Genomic DNA, 18,654 nt, shown 5'->3' on the forward strand with positions numbered 1-18,654 from the left:
TCCAGGACTAAATAACAGAGCAGGCATATTAAAGACCAACCAACTAGGTTTCTTTGAAGTTCACACCTTTGAAAAATATTGGTGAGAAACAGGCAATCCTGATTTCAAGGAACATATGTTCTGGCATTTTTTAAAGTAACATTAACTGAAAAACAGGACAATTGTTTCAAAAACATGATTAGGCACAATTATAGGGGTGGGTGGATAATATAATTTCAGACAAACCAATGAACATTTTAGACCTTTTCTGAAAGAATTTAGGATATTTGGATTTTGCAAACAGATAACTCACTTTATTTTCACTTTAGCTTCTCCAAACAGAACGGATGATAATGCAGCCTTGCAGTTTAGAAGAAATCCACAGTTTAGAAGAAAACTGTTGACTATCTCTCTGGGAAGAATTATACAGGTAATAAAATGAGTAAAGTCAACTTTTCTCATGACTGACTGACTGTATGGTTACTGACCCTGGTACATGACTTTGCTGAGGTTGCTCTACGTGACATACGTGCAAGCTCTTGTTAAAAAAAAAAAAGTTAATCTTGAATTTTATGATTTTTCTGTAAATTTGCAAACTTTATCTCTCTCATTAGATTAGTTAAAACAATACAAATACATTTTTCACTGGGCTGATTTCTAGGCAAGTAGGTTTGCAGTTTATCTGTGTTAGCTTCTCCTATCTCCCCTTTACTTCCTCTCTCACAGCCTCCTTCGCCCCAGGAGCCAGCCTGGTGCCCTGTTCTGCTTCCTGGCAGCCCAGGACTCCACTGTGGTATCCTTCTAAGCTTGCTCTCTAGGGCACAGCCTTAGATGCCAGACTAGTGGTCTCCAAACCTTTTTTGACTGAACTCCCTATCAGAAAGAATTTTGAGCATATCCCCAATCTTTATAAATTTGATGTGCATATATTACTGTTAATATATTATGAATACAATAAAACATACTGAAACAGAAAATTTTAAATAGATGAGATTGAAGTAAGTCATATTTTAAATAATTTTAAAATGTATTACTACTAATAATACAAAGTATTCTTTTCTCTAAAATGTTACTGTTAACAAAGCTTTTAAGGAGAACAATAACTGAATATGCCTCATTTTTTAAATCTTGGTTCAACATTTTGTGATACAACAATGCAGATACCTGCTTTTATATTCAGTTTATTTAAAGGCTCTCTGAAAAGAGTTCACAAAAATATGGGCATTTAAATGGAAGAACTACTTCATTAGCTGGGTTACTAAATCACACTTATTTTTCAGTCTCATCACTCATTTTGCAAAGATTGTGGTTAAATCTGATGTGTACATTTCCATCTTGCCTAATGTTACTTAAGTGGATCCAAAAATTCTATACGATATCAGAGTTTTTATAGGTTACATACATTTTTTAAATCACAAAAATTACATAACAAAGGAAATATTTTCAAATATCAACATAGCATAGCAGGTAATGGCACAGAGCCTGAAGCCAGTTGTCTAAGTTAGAATGCCAGCTCCTGGATTCTCACTACTTCTACAGTTGTGGACAAGTTACTTAGCCTCTCCATGCCACAATTTTCTCTCCTGTAAATTTGGATAGTAATAGATCTTTCTCAAAAGGGTTGTTATGAGAATTAAATAAGTCAATATTTGTAAAGCACTTAATATGATATCTGGTATATAGTAAATATATTTAAGTATGTAAAGGAATATAGGGAGAATTCTCACGCCCTGCTCTTGGGAGTATAATACTTAAAATCACTTTTGAAATCAGCTGGGTATTATCTACCAAAGTTGTACACACACATTCTCTGTGACCCAGCAGACCTACCAAGATACTATATTTTAAAATGAGTGATCCTAGCAACTTTATTTGTAATAGGCAAAAATCAGAAATAACCTACATGTCCATCTACAATGGAGTGGATAATGATTATTTATATATGCACTGGTTGCTGTTCAGCAATAAAAAGGAATGAAAGGGATAAACCACACCTACAACAGCATAAATGAATCTTACAAATGATGATGAGAATAAGAACAAAGACACAGAAGAATGTGTTATAGTGTGATATCACTTATATGAAATTCAAAGAAAAGAACCAAAATATTAGTTTAGGAATGCACATATAGGTGGTAAAACTGTATGGAAAAATAAACAAATAATCATCACAAAAGTCAGGCTTATGATTATCTCTAAGAAAAAAAAAAAAGAGGACCGTAACTGAGAAGGGGCACCAGTGGTATGTGTGTATGTCTGTGTGTGTGGAAGTGTGAGTGTGTGCACCCTTGCATGAATGCTGATAATGCTCTATTTTCTGGCCTGTGAGATTGCTTAGGAATGTTTCTTTTACAATTATTAACTATGTGCACAGGTATTATGCACTTTTCTGTATGTGTGTTATATTCACAGTGAAGAATTTTTTTTTTTAAAAAACTGCTATACAAGTCTTGTTTTTAACAAAATTAACCTCAGTTTCTGGCTCCAGCTTCTTTGCTGGAATAACTGGTGTATGAGATATATCTTAAATGAGTTTCATGTTGTTGCTCTCACTGCAACTTTAGTTTGGAATCCTTCCTTTCTTTAAAAAAACCCTTTTTTTAATCTAAGTAACTCATCCATCAGTGGTTACCCTTACACAACTTTTGCATAAAACACAGCTTTTATTTTTTAAAAGTCAATTATTATTGCATATATCATTGAAAGATATAATAGAAAAAGAATATCTTCTCTACTATAGCTTTCCTTCAGTGGTTCACAGAATTGTCATTTAAAAATGTATTTCATAATTGAAACACAATCTAGTAAATACCACACTGAAACAGAATCTATGATATACCATAGCATGAGACATATTAAAAACTTCTGTGCTTTCAGTTTAACCTTACAATAAATTCCCCACATTGTGCAACATGTTCCAAACTTGTGTTTTTGAGTCTTTAGCAATGTTTTATATGCATGTTTTCAAGATATTTGCTATCAAAGGAATGCATTTTTTTCCCATTTGTGTTCCATATATTATTTCAAATATTTTTCTCTTCACAAGAAGAAAACTGTCTTCCCACTGGTGTGTTGCTTTTTGACTTTTCATTTTTAAGAAAGCTCAGAAGAGGCTTCATGGTATTTATAATTGGTGAGTTTTCTTTAAAGTATTGGCTTGAATCGTACATCCCTTAAATATGCTGGAAATACTGTTGAGCTTTCTACTGGAGTTTGGATGTCTAGTTTTTAAGTAGTTAGCTAATTGTGACTTGTTCAGAGCATCATTATCTATTAACTATAATACATACTTTGGGTAAAGTTGATGTTAGCAAAAGTAAATGTAAATTCATACTTAAAACAGTTTTAAAAATCATTTTAATCATTATGGCCAACTTCTTGTCAGGTCTGATCAGCTGTTAGTTTTTGATCTTGCAGTGTGGCTCCCAAAGGGTGCCAGAAACGTCCACTCAGCCCATGGCATTTGCTTGCTCTTGCATTATTAACACTGTCTCCATTGGTCCATGCTGTAATAGTTTACTTAAACATCATCCATAAATCCATTTAGTCAGATACAGAAACTGCAACATGTGGCAATACGTTGAAAGTGAACAAAGCAGAGAGCCCTCGCCTCCCCCAGCTGTGTGCTGCTGTGCTCCCACCCTCTCCCCAGAACGCCCCGGGAGCCTGCCCCCTTACAGATCAGGTTGGGGTGCCACTACCAATAGTCATGTTAAATATTAGGAGAGCTTAATTTCTTTCCCCTTTTTTAAAAATTTTTGGTAAAAAATATGTGTTTGTAAATAAAAATTCAATACTTTATTCTGGAATTCCAGTAGTCATTTTCTACTCCCCTAAAATTTTGTTTTTAACGTTAGAAATCCCTCCTTTTTAATGAAAATAAACATGAAACTCTAATTAAAAAAAAAATAAAGATGTCAATAAGACTGCTCTGACTGACTGAGATGAAATGGGGAGGTGCTCAGATCTCCCTAGGCATCTTTCTCCCCCACCTCCTCAGATTCCTTGGTGGAAACCTAGTTTCCTTGAAATATGGTTGGAAAATCTTACTCCAAGCCTAGCTCTTCAGACCTGCCCTTACCAACACTTGTTTTCTCTCTAGTCATTAAGGAGCTAGCATGATTTCCAAAGGCTGGAATATAAATATTCACAATCCGGGGACCAGTAATAGCTGGCCAAGTTATCTTACACGTACCTTACACTGACATGTGGTTACATTTCATCTGGGGGTAAGAACATCCAGCAGAATGAATATGAAATGGTTGCATTCCAGCCTCGAAAATAGACAAACATACTGTTTGGGCTGAAGGACCTTCCTTGTGTGTTCCACAGTGACCTTGAGGTTGGAGGACATATGATAATCCAATTTGTTACACTCTGGTAAAAGTGAAAAAAAAATTAATGCTATTAATGAGGGAAACTACAAACATATAAACCAAATAAAATTTGTAAATAAAGGGGAAATAATTATTTTTAAAGTAGTCTTAAAATAATTATGAAAAGAGTCTTTAAGATACCAGGAAATGGACCATCTGTGATATTATATTAACCAAAATAAGTAATACTAGCTGGTGTAATAATTGACTCCAAAATGTCTGGCTTAACTCAATATTTAAGATCTATTTTCTCACTCATATCAAAGTACAATGCATGCTGTGAGGAGCTTCTGCTATAATCAGTCATTCAGGGACCCATGCTGTAGATTAACAAATTCAAACACATGGCTTCAAGGTTGATCTGGCTTCATTCAGTTGGTAGACGGAAGATAAAAAAAAAAAAATGGAGAAGGCATACCTCTTCACTGCTCAGCAGGGGTCATATTCCACTAGTAAGAATTAATCACGGGGCCCTATGTACATGCAAACACTTTGGGAAATGTAGTTCTTCTATGGGTCCTGGAAGAGAAAATGGGTTTGGTGAGCATCCAATCAGGCTTTGTCATAGATACAAAGGTTGGTCTAAGGGATTCCCAATCTATAACTTGAGTATCACCAGGTCTGACTTTGGAAATCTCTTAGGAAGTCTCTACCACTCTTTTTTCTGCCTGTTATAATAAAGGGATCAGAACACAGCACTAATTGTAGCTCTTGCTGTTCCCTGAACAAGCCACAATCTTCCATGCCTCTACACTTTTGCATGTGATTTGCATATGATGTTCGTCCATTCTTTACAATGCTTCTAACCTTCCCTTCCTCCAAATCTAGCAAGCTCCTCATCTTTTAATACCTAAGACAATGGTTACTTCCTCCATGAACTTCTCTCTGAAGGCACTGATCTCTTTTTAATGTTCATTCGACTTTATCCTCATACTTTGTAACTACCTCTATTACTGAATGCATAAGCCTGTATTATAATTTTTAAGGAATCAGTATGCTTTCACTATTGAAATGGATGCATTAATATTCATAATATAGTGACCATTAATAATAGATTTAGCTTCCCAAAGGTAGGAACTGAGTCTTGTGTATTTTAGTATCTCCCATGCCTTCCCAGCATAAGCCTGTATCACATGCTCAATAACTGAGAGAAAAATGAATGCTGCTTCCCTTTCTGCCACTTCCCAGCCAACTCTAACACTCAAGCTCTCTCTCTCCCTCTCTGTATTGTGGTAAAAAACATATAACATAAAACTTATCATCTTAACCATTTTTAAGTGTGCATTAATGTTAACTGTATGCACCTTGTTTGCAACAGATCTTTAGACATCTTCATCTTACAAAAAGGAAACTATACTCATTGAACTCATTTCCCTCTCCCCTCAGCCTCTAAGAGTTTGAATACCTTAGATACCTCATATAAGTGGAATAATGCAGTATTTGTCTTTTTTATGACTAGCTTATTGCCCTCAAGATTCATTCACGTTGCAACATACAATAGGATCTCTCTCTCTTTTAAGGCTAAATATTTCATTGTGTGTAATATACCACATTTTCTCTATCCATTCATCCATTTCAGTGTCTTTGTTTTTTTGACTTGTGGTAACCAGAAGGAACTGATGACCCAAGAGAAAATGTGATCTTGTATTCTTAAATATTTCAGGATAGTTTAGATTCTAGAGACTAAAAGAGAAATTACACTTGAGTGCAAACAGAAATTAGATTTTTTAAAAAATCAGTGACTATATAAAGGATGCCTCCCATATACCGTATCTGAGCATGAGAAACTATTAAACTACTTTCAGCAGAGCAACCAGGGCCCATAATAAAATGCTGTTCACATTCCCAAGGCCTCTTACCCTAGTCTTTTCACTGCACTACTCAGCACCTCCTGTTCCATACCCTCAAAATAGCTCTGTTGAGAAAAGAAACAGCAACACGTTAAAGTAGGGCTAAATAAATAAATAAATAAGAGATAAACAAGAACTCTTTCAACACAGAGCACTTGTAAGAATTTTCATGTTTAGGGAGAAGTGGAGCCCCAGAGTAAACTCTGGCCCTTTTTGGAATTGGTGGATTCCAGTGTTCATTTGCACTGAGGTAGTCTGAGGCCCTTCAGGGACATTCATAACCTTTACTTCAGTGCCTTATCATCAAAGAATCTAAAGTATCCTTGCCATTAGCATGATCATTATTTTTTCAGTTGGTCTGAGGCGCTGTTAAACATGTAGCCATAATGTCTATTCAAAAACCTCCCAGTAAACTAGCGTTTAGCTTGTAAACACGTTAAACACCTCACACGTAACTACTTTCTGAAACTATCGCAGTAAGAACCGCAATACTTAGAAAACAAAAAAAACAGTTTTTGGTAAAAGATGCTAAATATAGCTTGAAGTAGTAACTAATCCTCCCAAATTGGTATTAGAGAATTAATTGGTGTGCGAACAAAGAACCATTCCTGCACCAGCATGAATGTTGCCTTTATGTGTTTCTGACAAGTATGATTCTAGAAAACAGCTGTAGTACATGTTGACGAAAGATAAAGCGGCAGACGTGGTAAACCACTTTTGATCAAGACCAAGAGGAGAAAAAAAATCGGGCGGCTGCAGCGACCAGCGGGCTGGAGTCTCCAGCTTCCCTCACCTCTTTTCTTCCAGTCTTTAGGGAGCAGGGGCCTCACCGCCCCACCCCCACCCCCCTTTCCTGGCTCTGGTTACAGCCTTTCGAGTTGAACAAACTTGCTGCAGGCGGATTGGCGATCGGGAGCTCCCAGACTGGGGCGCTGTATTTATTAATTTATATTCCGCGGCGCCCCGTGTGGGCCGCTCCTTTGTATCCGGCGGCCGCAGCCCGGGCTCCGGGGCCTCAGCGGGGAGCGCGGCCCCCACGTCCGCCCGACCCCCAAGGCCGGCACGTGCTGCTCCCGCCTGCCCAGCCCGCCGAGGGGGCGGAGGCCCGGCTTTTCTCCTCACCCCTTCTGGGCCAGAAGGAGGAGGAGCAGCAGGAGCAGCAGGAGCAGCAGGAGCAGCAGGAGCAGCAGCAGCAGCAGCAGCAGCAGCAGGAGGCGACAGCTGCCGGGCCGGGGGAGCGCGGCGGAGCGGGGCTGCGGCGCCCGGCGACTCTCAGCGGCGGGGGATGTTTCCGGGCACTTCCTGACTGGCTGGCAGCGCGCACACGGCCGGACTCGCACGCCCCCGGCCCCCCTGGCTCGCTCGCTCGCTGGCTCGCGCCGGCCCGCGCTGCGTCGGCCGCGCAGCTGTGGAGGCGCGCTAGGGGGACGCGGCCGGGGATGAACTGATTGCGGGCAAATACGCCGCCGACGGGCCGCAAGAGGCCGTGAGGAGCCTCTTTTCTCCGAGTCGCCGCCCTGCCCTTGGATTTGAGATCATGTACGTACGCATCGCGGTCCTGCCATTGTCTCTACCTCAGCGCGTGCGGTGCGCCCCAGGGCGAGGGGCTCGTGCCATCCTCGCCGCGCGCTGCCCACCCCCCCGCACTTCCTGTTCTGCTGAAAGTGATCCTCGCGCTGACCACGCGCCTCTTCTCCCCCTCGCCCTCGTCTCTGTCGCGTAGGTCCATTCACATCGTGGCGCTGGGGAACGAGGGGGACGCGTTTCACCAGGACAATCGGCCGTCGGGGCTCATCCGCACTTACCTGGGGAGAAGCCCGCTGGTCTCAGGAGACGAAAGCAGCTTGTTGCTGAACGCGACCAGCACGGTCGCGCGTCCGGTGTTCACCGAGTATCAGGCCAGCGCATTTGGGAATGTCAAGCTAGTGGTCCACGACTGTCCTGTCTGGGTAAGGGGCCACAGCTGCTCTGTGCAGAGGCCGACGGAGCTTTTCTTTCTTTATTTCCTTCTTTTTCTCCTCCCTCCTTTTCCCCTTTCACGAATATGGACCGTCCGGTCACCTGGGTAGAGCTTTTAAACATTTTGGGAGAAATCTTTGGTCCTTCGTTTCATTGGGCAGGAGCCAGCCTAGTCAAAGAACGCTCTTAGAAGGCTCTTAGAAGGCAAGAAGCCCCAGTGGGAACGTGAAGCACTTACGCATACACTTCACGACCGTGGGTTGTCCCTTGGTAGACAACTGACAGTTAAATGTGCCAACCCTAAGGGACAGGGTCACTGAGTTTCACCAGCAGAGAGCAATATCTTTCATGCCTACCCTGTGGGTGATATAGTAATACTAGTGTTCTAAAAATAAAGCTCTCTGAAAGCTCAGCACAGCAAAAATGCATTTCACTGAGACAGCTCAGAAATAGGACCCCTGGAAAGGAGGAGAAAAGACAGGGAGAGACTGAGAATTAATTTTAAACGACTCATTTATAGCACTATCCACCGTTGAAAATTTTAATTAGTGCTTTTAGTTTTAATAATGCAGATACTCTTAATATATTTAGCCATTTGTTTTTAATGACTCATAAATCAGAAATATTACTAATACTGTTCTGGGATTTTAAAAAGCTTTAAACTTGTGATAATTAAAAAAATTGTAATGAAGTTGACAAATCCTAATCTAATTCTTGAGTGATAAAAGGAGAAAATACATAAATGTTTTCAGTACACAATAGCATCATATTTTGAATGTTTTCACATAATGTTATTCCAAAGTTTCTGGTTTTTTGCTGGTATTGAAGTTATATTGCAACTAAAGATTATATTTTATAACAAGAAAGTTTAATGTCCGAAAAAGAGAATGCAAATTATCATTATGTGAGATTTACATTTAAACTGCAATTTAAAAAACTGAATGAGTGGCTTTAGGGAGCTAATACATCTTTCTAAAGAAATATGTAGAATGTACATAGAAACATTTCTTATGCAGATTTCTGTATTATGGAAAGAAAAGATCATATGCCCAAATAAATTTTCAGCTGAAGTAAATGTATATTGATAGGCTGAAATAAATGAAAAGGTCTTTTTCAATAACAGGGATGCTATTAAACTCCAAATTGTAAAAGTGATGATACTGATCATAAGGATCATCATTGTAAAACTTACTGTTGAGTTCATGAGAGCAAAAGAAACACTTTTACTTTGGTCACTTAATTGTGAAAGATCTTACAGTCTAAAAACTTACTGGTTCTACACTCAGCTGAACAAATGTTGAGTGAACAGAGTAAATAAATGTAGGAAAAACAAAATAAGCTGAATTAGGGGGTTAGGATAACCTTTCCTGTTTTTGCTGTTTATGTTGTTAATTTAGCAAAAAGTAATTCTTGTAATTCCATGGATTGTAGTAAATGAAATCTTTCAAATGGATTAAAATAAGCCTCCATAGTCTGATTTTTTAAAATTTATTGATCAGTAATAAATACTAATTTATTATGTTTTATAATAATCACCTTTTGTTTGGTTAGACCCTCTCCCTGTTTAAGGCATTGAGTTTGTAACCAAGCACAGTTTTCTAGGTTACAATGGTCTTCTGACATAGTAGAGCTACTCTTTATAAGGTGTTTTCTTCTCTTGGTGGTGAGTAAAAGCCCAGCAGAGATAAGAAAGTTGATATTTGACATGTACTGAATCAGAATATTAAATATAGCAGAAGAGATAGAGTACAGGTTTTGATATCAAAAGGACCTGATTTCAGATCGTCACACTGCAGCTTATTGGCTGTGTTCCTAGATAAAGTCACTCGTCCTCTCTTAGCCTTATTTTCCTTGTGTGTAAAATAAACGTAATAACCCCCGCCTCCTAGAGCTGTGCTGACAAGTAAGTGAGATAGTGCATGTCAAGTTCTTAGCAACCACACTGGCATGTGGTAGCCGCTCAATGAGTGGTAGCTGCAGTGATAATGAAGTGTTTATCACAACTTTTGTATAGCCATGTATCACCTAAACTAAGCAGAAGTAAAGTTTTCCTACACATCATTCAAGATTTTCACACAAATAAAGTACATTGGGGCAGCAGTGTTAGTACTTAATAGATGCTGTATTGCAGCTCCACAATCAAGTAGAATAAAATTATTGTTTTGCTGTAAAAATTCAGATTATTTTTTCAAAAAAAGTTCCATTCCCCAAATGTGGCTCCAAGCCTTGTGTTGCATAACCTCCTAGAGGAAATCCTGGAACTGATTTACAAGGGGTGGGAGAATTTGATTTCCTTCATATTTCTAGAAACCAGTGGAGCATTTCTCTTTGACTTAGTGTGAGAAGAAGAGTGGTGGTGTTTCCTTGGAGTGGGAATGAGATCGTTGCGCTTCTGTCCTAGTTTTCTTCTGTGGATCCATAGCCCTACTCTGGACCTTTGTCATAAAACTTGGCACTTTTTAAATAAATGTGCTTCAGATTCATTACATGTAGCTCATTATTTAGTATGTCTTTCTTGTTTTATTCCATTTCTAGACCTTTTCCTGTTTACCAGAATTATTCCATAAAAAGCAATGAGGTAATACATGCACACTTTTTTTGTGTGTGCAGGGTTTGAAGCTCTGGTTTGTATTAAAAATAAATTTATTTATAGTCTTCATATCCTCAATACCACAGGGTTAATGATGCCAAACCCATTTCCTCATGATGTTTTCCTTTAAATGTCCCCTTTTTCCTTCACCACCTCTCCAGTAACTCGGATTTTGGACAATTTGGAATGCAAAGAGCAGTTACTTTTGTTTTGTTCTCTCAGAGTTAAATGGCTGCTTGATATTGGTCCCACTTATGTTTAATTTACTCATTCCATCCATCTGACTTTGTCCTCTTTCTTTGTTATACTTATATGCCCTGTTATACTTGTATACTTTCAGCTTGACTACTATAACAGATACAATTGGAATGGAATAGTTTTTGTGGTTTGGGATTTGGAAGTTAGTGTAGAGCTCTGCTGGGAAGCTCTCACATTTTCTTGATCTGTGCCCCATTTCACTTCTCCTCCCTCTTACATCCTCCACTAAGTTCAAGCCTTTCCCTTCACTGTTTATATCCTCATAATTTGCCTTTTTGTTTTGTTTTGGGGTTTTTTTTTTGTGTGTGTGGTTAAATCTTTCTTTAAAAAGGCTCTAACCATCCCACTTTCAGCAAGGTATTCATATCTAAAAATTCTGCAATGCTTGCTACTCAGAGTGTACTTGTAGGAAATGGGCAGGTGGGGAGGATGTAGGGAATTATTAGAGGCTTTGCTGGGGCTTGGGAATGTACTGGTGACAAGAAGGTCTCTGCAAAAGGGCATTGCTGTGACACTTTTCCAGAATTTTCTAACATAGGATAGAAGCTCTGTCACAGTTGATTGATTCAAACCCTGTTTTGGAGTCACATTTCAAAGTGCAGACATTCACAGCCCAACAGTTTTTGGACCTGTTAGCTATATCTAGCTGTCTATTTTCTTAATCTAGCTTTATTACATACAAGGAATACATACCAAAGTCCACATCAAAGGACAGATAATGATTAATAGTTAACCAAAATGTGAGAAGAGAGCCACTTATATATATTTAGCAATGGTATTAAGATACATAAAGACACTTGTCCTATACCACTTTTCATACAATAACTTTGAAAAATTATTTCTAAAATATAAAAGCACTAAGTTTCAAGAAGTAGGTCCATAAAAATTACTTCTGGCCTTAATTCTAAATATAAGTATTATTAACTGTAGTCCAAGAATAAAAATTTCAAAACTGGAAAGCTTTATCCTGAATTTTTAAATAATGTCAACGAAATACACGAATTGTAAATATATTCCTTACCATGTTAACACCTAATAATACACGCTTATCTTTTTATGGAGACGTTCCCCCTCCCATACCTTGTTCCCCTTACATGCACAGGGTATGTATACAATACTGTGCAAAGAATGGACAAAGTTTAAAAAACGTGTATGAGTTTTGAGAATATGAGTAAAACATATGGAACTCCACAGAATTCACAGTGTATTACAATTCAAAACCCTGAACAATCCTGCATTATCTAACTGGGTCACAGAAAATCCTCTGAAGCGTCCTTACACTGACGCTCTTACATCTATTGCATAGTGCTACATTCTTGAGATTATTAGGTGATAAAGCTGTGGCATGATATTGAAACAAAGTGCTTATTTTTAAGTACAAGTGTTGAAAGAGGTTGTCTATTTCATCAGATTCTCAGGAATTCTCTGGATTCTGTTTTACCACTACGTTGTGGGCTGGGCTAATTAACAAATTTCAAAATATTTAAAAGAGTTGATAGATTTCAAATGTTTTAAATTTCATATTTTTTAAAATTTTTTAATGAGTTCCAAATATTAAAGTTTGGCAAAAAATTAAAACTAATATGTTACAGCTTATTTCATGGTTGATTTGAAGATAAGTAGACTAAAGAGTGTTCTTTTCATTTTGGTTTAGGACATTTTTGACAGTGATTGGTATACCTCTCGAAATCTGATTGGGGGTGCCGACATCATTGTGATCAAATATAACGTAAATGACAAGTTTTCATTCCATGAAGTGAAGGATAATTATATTCCTGTGATAAAAAGAGCATTAAATTCAGTTCCAGTAATCATTGCTGCAGTCGGTACCAGACAAAATGGTAAGTATTTAATTTTCTTTTATGTGAGAATACAGATACCATATTAATTTTAAACAGAATTAAGTTTATTAATGATTAATACAAGTTTTTTTTTTTTTTTTTTTTTGGAAAGCAAAATGACTGTGGGTTCAAATGCCAGCTGTTGTCTCTTCATCACTGGGTATGATAATGAGACATCAAAGGAAACTATCACAAGCTACTGCTGTGATTCTGATGGGTACAAGTTTGTCTTTTAAACTGCTCTTCTACTAAAGTGAAAGAAGTCAGTAATTGTGGGGTTTTGGGGGTTTTTTATTGTTGTTTGTTATTGTTGTTGTTTTATATGGGAGAGATATTAGGCTAACACGGAGCCCTGGAAAACACTTTTTGACAATGTAAACATCTATCCAGTTGGGAAGGGTAATGGATTGTCCACATGTGAATGTGGGACTGGAGCAGGGTTTTTAGGTAGGTAGCGGTGAGTGAGCTGAATACACTGACCACACCACCTAAGAGAGAGGGTTGTTCACTCTGTAGCTGGTGGATTAACTTGGTTTGGTCAGTTTCAGTGGTTGCTGCTGTGCATACTCTTGTCAAATAGCTCAGGGCCAACTCAGAACTCACTTCGATTTGGTGGCGTTTTATAGTTCTCAGTGGTTATTTCCTCAGTACAGCTGTTTTTAAAGTTTTGTTTTTCTTCATTTTTTCCCTCCTTATTGAAGTACAGCAAAATAAAGGACATAGACATCACAAGTTTTAGAGCACAGTTAAATGCATTTTTACGTATGTATACATCTATGCAACCATCACACCGATCAAGATATAGAACAGCTGCCCCACTCATGCCTCTTCCCCCTCCCCAGAGATAGTTATTCTGACTTCTAACAACAGATTAGTTTTACCTATTCTTGAACTTCATACAGTGTGTAGTGCCTTGTGCCTGACTAATTACAGTTAGCATAATACTTTTAAGATTCATCCATGCAGAACTGTAATTTCTTCCTTGTATTGCTGTGTATTATTCCATTTTATGAATATGCTGTGATTTATATCTCCATTCTCCTTTTGGTAATGCTTAGGTTGTTTCCTAAGAGTAGGATAGTTGGGTCATAGGGTAGGTATGTGTTTAGCGTTAGTAGATATGAATGAAGCAAGCTTGACCCTTCTTTGACCCCCACATGCCCTCCATTTCCCTAACTTTCTTCTTATTGCCGGTCATGGTTCTTGAATGAGTCATCCACACTTCCTGAGTCCACTTCCTGACTTCCCATTCATTTTTCAGTCTACTCCAGTCTGACTTTGACTTTCACAGTTACACTGGTTTGTTTTCACTCGGGGCTGCCAGTTACATGCTTATTGTCACATTTAATGTACATTTAACTTACATTTTAGTACCAATTCTTCCTCTGAAATTATTCAAACACACCTGTCCCTCCACTTAATAAAGCTGCCCTTTCTTTCCTGGTTGTTCTCTCTGCCTTTTCTGACCCTCCCAACCCCCCCTACACACATATACCAAATCAGTACATCCTGCAGTTGTTGTCCAGGGTCCCATTCTTTGGCTTCACCTCTTGCTATTTACTCTGACCATGAACCTGCTAATCTGTTGCCCCAGCTTCCCCTGTATAGACACTGTTGATTACCCAGACTGTTTTTCTGGCTTCAGCCTCTCTCCTGGCCCAAATCTCCACAGACAGCTCCCTCTTTTTACTGAGCTCCCTGTCTTGTGAGTGATGCCAGACCTACCTATTCACCTAAACTACAACCATCTAACACAGCTTTCCCTCCCATTCTTCATATTCAGTTGACTAAGAAGCTCTTTTGATTTTATATTTTAAATAAACCTCAAACTCATTGCTTTTTCCTCGTCTTCACTGTATTTCAGATCCTAGTCATTTAATTATCTGTCATAGTGACCATCTTTTTGGTCTAAAAGGGCAGTTCCAGCTTTTGTAGGATCTGAAACTTACACAATTTCAGAGGCTCTTTGTATGGGAAAAAAAAAAACTACAAAATTACAGGCCCGTATATGTATACAAATGAACATTTATTCAGAATGAGAAAAGAAAGCACATTAAATTACAACTCTAAAAAAAGCTGTCAAATACCACAAACATTTTTTTTAAGTTTCTAATATTTAAAAACCTGACACGTATTTAATTTTTCTTAGATTTTTTTGGGCTGCATAGTGTTTGATCAGTTCTTCATATGATAACCACTTTTTGATATTTTTCTATAGAGAGAAGAGAATGGTAATTAGTTTTTCTTCCAGTGTATTTCCCCACTCTCCACATCTCTGTGGTGCTGGGCCCTATGGTCTGTGTTGTGTTCATCTTTCAGGGCAGCATCATTGTGTCATGATGCCAAATTAGTCTGCACAGTGGGTGAAAGAAACATTCCTGAAGGCCATTCGTGCACCAAGACAGCTCACAAACACTTACAAGGAAGTTACTACAAACCACACATAATAGCTCACTAAACCTAAATTTAAATTCCCCTTAGCAGGATCCCAAAAATGTCCATGGCTCCTTCAGAGCTGCCTTGTGCGAGGTGAAGTGATTTGGAGTGGAAAGAGACAGTAGTCTTAACCAAATGTACTAAGAATATCTTATTTTGCAAATTTTACAGAAGCTCATGTCATGTGAAAGAATTTCATGCCCTGGTTTCTCCCAAGGCTTTGGAAAGGACCCACAAGAAAGGGCCTTGAAACTTAGGCTTCTTGGTAAATTGGCCTCTGGTCTTCCGTTCCTGCTTGGCCTCTTTCTGAAATAAATCCTCTCAGAATAATCATCCTAGAATATAAATCAGATCATGATATTCATTCTTTAAATTCCTTAGACGCTTTCTTCTTCTTTCCCTAACATTTATTTGCAAAATTACAAACCTAAGAAACTTGACAAGAATAGGACAGTGAACCCCAGATATTACAAACACACACACACATACACACACATTTTTTTGTCTGAACCATTTGAGAGTAAATTGTAAACATTATGGGATTTGTTCAGTCCTGATTAATTAGGCATGTCTTTAAGAACAGAGCCATTCTCCTATTAACCATAATGCAATCATCACTCAAAATATGTAATATTACCTATTATGCTATTATTTAAAATATACCCATATTCACATTTTCCCACTTGTTCCAAAGCTGTTTTTTTTTTTAATCCAATGAAATTAAGGACAATGCATTGCATTTAGTTGTCATGTCTATCTAGTCTCTTTTAATCCAGAATGGTTCCCAATTCCCCAGCCTTTTTTTGACAGGGGAAGGGGGTTGTCTTTCATGACATTGACATTTTTAAAGAATCTAAGCCCATTATTTTGCATGATTCCTTTAGTTGTGATAACTGTGGTTGCAGAATAGTGATTTCCTACCATTCCTTCTATGCTTATTATTTGGTATTCTCCTGTAAATAGAACTTTCCCTTTGCTCCCACATCTGTCTTTAAGAGTTGTTATGATTCATGGGTTTGTTTTCTAAATTCACTATTTTATCATCTGTTCTTCTCATTATTCTTTCTGATGCTCCATTTACCCGGAATTTGCCTGAAGGGAGTCTCTCCATGCTCTCTCCAATTAATTTTTGAGTCCTTCCTTATTTTCTGGCGCAGATGTCCCAGACTCATCTTAGGCTTGGCCCTCCCCAGGATCTGCGGGCCTCGCGGCTGCCCCTGGGGTCCTCCAGCTAAACTCCTCTCAGTTGCCCTTGGGCTCTCCTTGCTCCCACCATCCTTAAGCAGTGAGCCCTCAGATGCTGCTGCTGTGCCTGAGGTCCCACCTGTCCTCTGAGCTCAGTGTCCCTCTCTGGTCCTGTGCTCACTGCCTGCAGCCTCTCAAGCAGTCCTAGTTTCTGGCTGGCGAGAGTCTCTTCGCTAATTTTTGACCATTGCCATGTGCGTACATCTCTCTTCCTCCTCCCTCCTCTTCCATCCCCTCATTGCTCTCTTTCTTCCTTCCTTTCTCCCTGCCACCTCTTCCCTATCCCCATCTTTCTTTCATGATTTTTGTGATTTGGCAGGGAGAGGAGATTGCAGTGTGGTCTTAGCTTGCCCTCTTGAAAGTGGAAGCGATGTGTTCCCCTTTTTCTCACATTCAGGCCTCTGCATGTGCTACATCCTCTGACTGGAGTCCGCGCTGCATAACCCCTATTGTTTCTGCATAGCAAATTCATCCTTACTCTTTAAATCATTTGCTCTTCTGTGAAGCCTTCTATTATCCCCCAGGCAGAGTTAATTTCTCCTGTGTTTCCATGGTGATTTTGTACACCTTTATTTTAGTTCATATATTATAGTTGTTTGCAGCCATGTCTGTCTTGGCTCAGTTCACTGTGAGTTTCATTTATCTGTGTATCTTTACATCCCTACTATTTGAAGTGTGGTAGGTAGGTGCTCAAAAAACATTTGTTCAGTGAGTGAATGAATGGTTTTATGAATGATATATGTAAGTGAAAAAATCACTTTCACTAACAGGATGAAAGTAATTTACCATGTAAGATGTGATTACAAAGTAATTGCAGAGCTAAATCTGGCTGTTCAACTCAAGGACACTTGTTGCTCCCTCCTTCAACCCCTTGTAGCCCACGGACCCGTGCTGGGTGTTCTGCTAACTTCTCTCTCCAACTCCTTTAAGAATGAGTTAAGCAAACACAATCAGTCTCATCTCTTTCCTTTGTTATACATGTTTTGACAAGCTTGGCTGTGTGTGTCTTCATCGTACTTGGCTCTGAATACATTTTTGGCTTTTACTAAATATTGAGTCTATCTTTAAAGTGGAAGATTTTCTCCAAATGTGACAAGGGTGTATTCATAGCCTTAAGCTCCTAAAAGCAGGCATCCTGTCTTTTCTTTTTGAAGCTCTGACAGAGCCTATTACATTGCTAGGCTGGAATTCCTAAAAGGATTCCTAAGACTTTTAAGCACTGACAACATTGTAAGAATCACCCTGCAGGTTCTCAAAGCCACTGCTTTGAGAGAGATGCCATTCATTTGAATTCTAGAGTTACATTGTGTCTGCTTTAAAAAAAAAAAAAAACAGACATTTTGTGATAATACCTTAAAAGAAAATATATAACAGAGAAAAAAAGACTACAGTGTTAACTAGAAGTGTAACACTGATTCCCAGAGTCCCAGGACCCTGAGGTGGGCTCATAGGAGTGAGTCCTGAAGAAGGTACCACAATATAAAATTATTTGGGGTCTCCTGATGAAATGCTCAATGTAAGTTTATTTGATCCATAAATGTTTTGATTCTCCTGCCTAACACATAATGACTAGGCATTTTTACTTTTGGTACCAAGTGAACAAAAAGAAATGTATTGTGACATAGACAAGTTATAATGATTGAATATAAGCAGGGGCACTTTCTAGGTTTGTGAGATGCTTGTGGCTACACACAGTGGAAAACCCCCACTCAGCTGGGTTAAACCTGACATTAGTTGGATTTTCCTTCAAATCAAGGTTATTTCCTAGCAATTGTTTTACATTTTGCTTGCTGAATTTTTTGCTCAAAACACTAGTGACTTTTTGTCCAGAAATAAAGTTTAATAAGATGTTCTGCCTACCCACCCCATTCCATCAACATAAGGAGAGCTTTGTAGACATAAGAAGGCCTCTGTCTTCAGAAAATCAAAGGCACTGTTTATCAAGGCTTCATAAAGAATGTGAAATACCGATGTGTTATTTTTCAAGATAGCCTAAATTGTATATGAGAACTTTATTTTCTCTAAACCTGAAATGATCTTAGAAAAAGTGAATGCAAGAACTCTGATTAGAATTTATTGCATAATTTAGAGAAACCAAGCTTCATTTTTAAATCACTGTA

At 38.5% G+C, this 18,654-nt stretch overlaps 1 protein-coding gene across 1 annotated transcript in view; it reads left to right on the forward strand.

Moving 5' to 3' along the window:
- The first annotated feature begins 7,194 nt into the window (after positions 1-7,194).
- RHOBTB3 (Rho related BTB domain containing 3) overlaps positions 7,195-18,654 on the forward strand; it is a 46,007-nt gene continuing 34,547 nt past the window's right edge. The window contains exons 1-3 of the mRNA XM_032476269.1: positions 7,195-7,744; positions 7,929-8,154; positions 12,667-12,853. Coding sequence (XP_032332160.1) covers positions 7,743-7,744; positions 7,929-8,154; positions 12,667-12,853 — 415 coding nt within the window. The 5' untranslated portion in view covers positions 7,195-7,742. The remainder of the gene's footprint in view (positions 7,745-7,928; positions 8,155-12,666; positions 12,854-18,654) is intronic.

This window comes from Camelus ferus, chromosome 3 (genome assembly GCF_009834535.1).
Source record: "Camelus ferus isolate YT-003-E chromosome 3, BCGSAC_Cfer_1.0, whole genome shotgun sequence".
NCBI lineage: Eukaryota > Metazoa > Chordata > Mammalia > Artiodactyla > Camelidae > Camelus > Camelus ferus.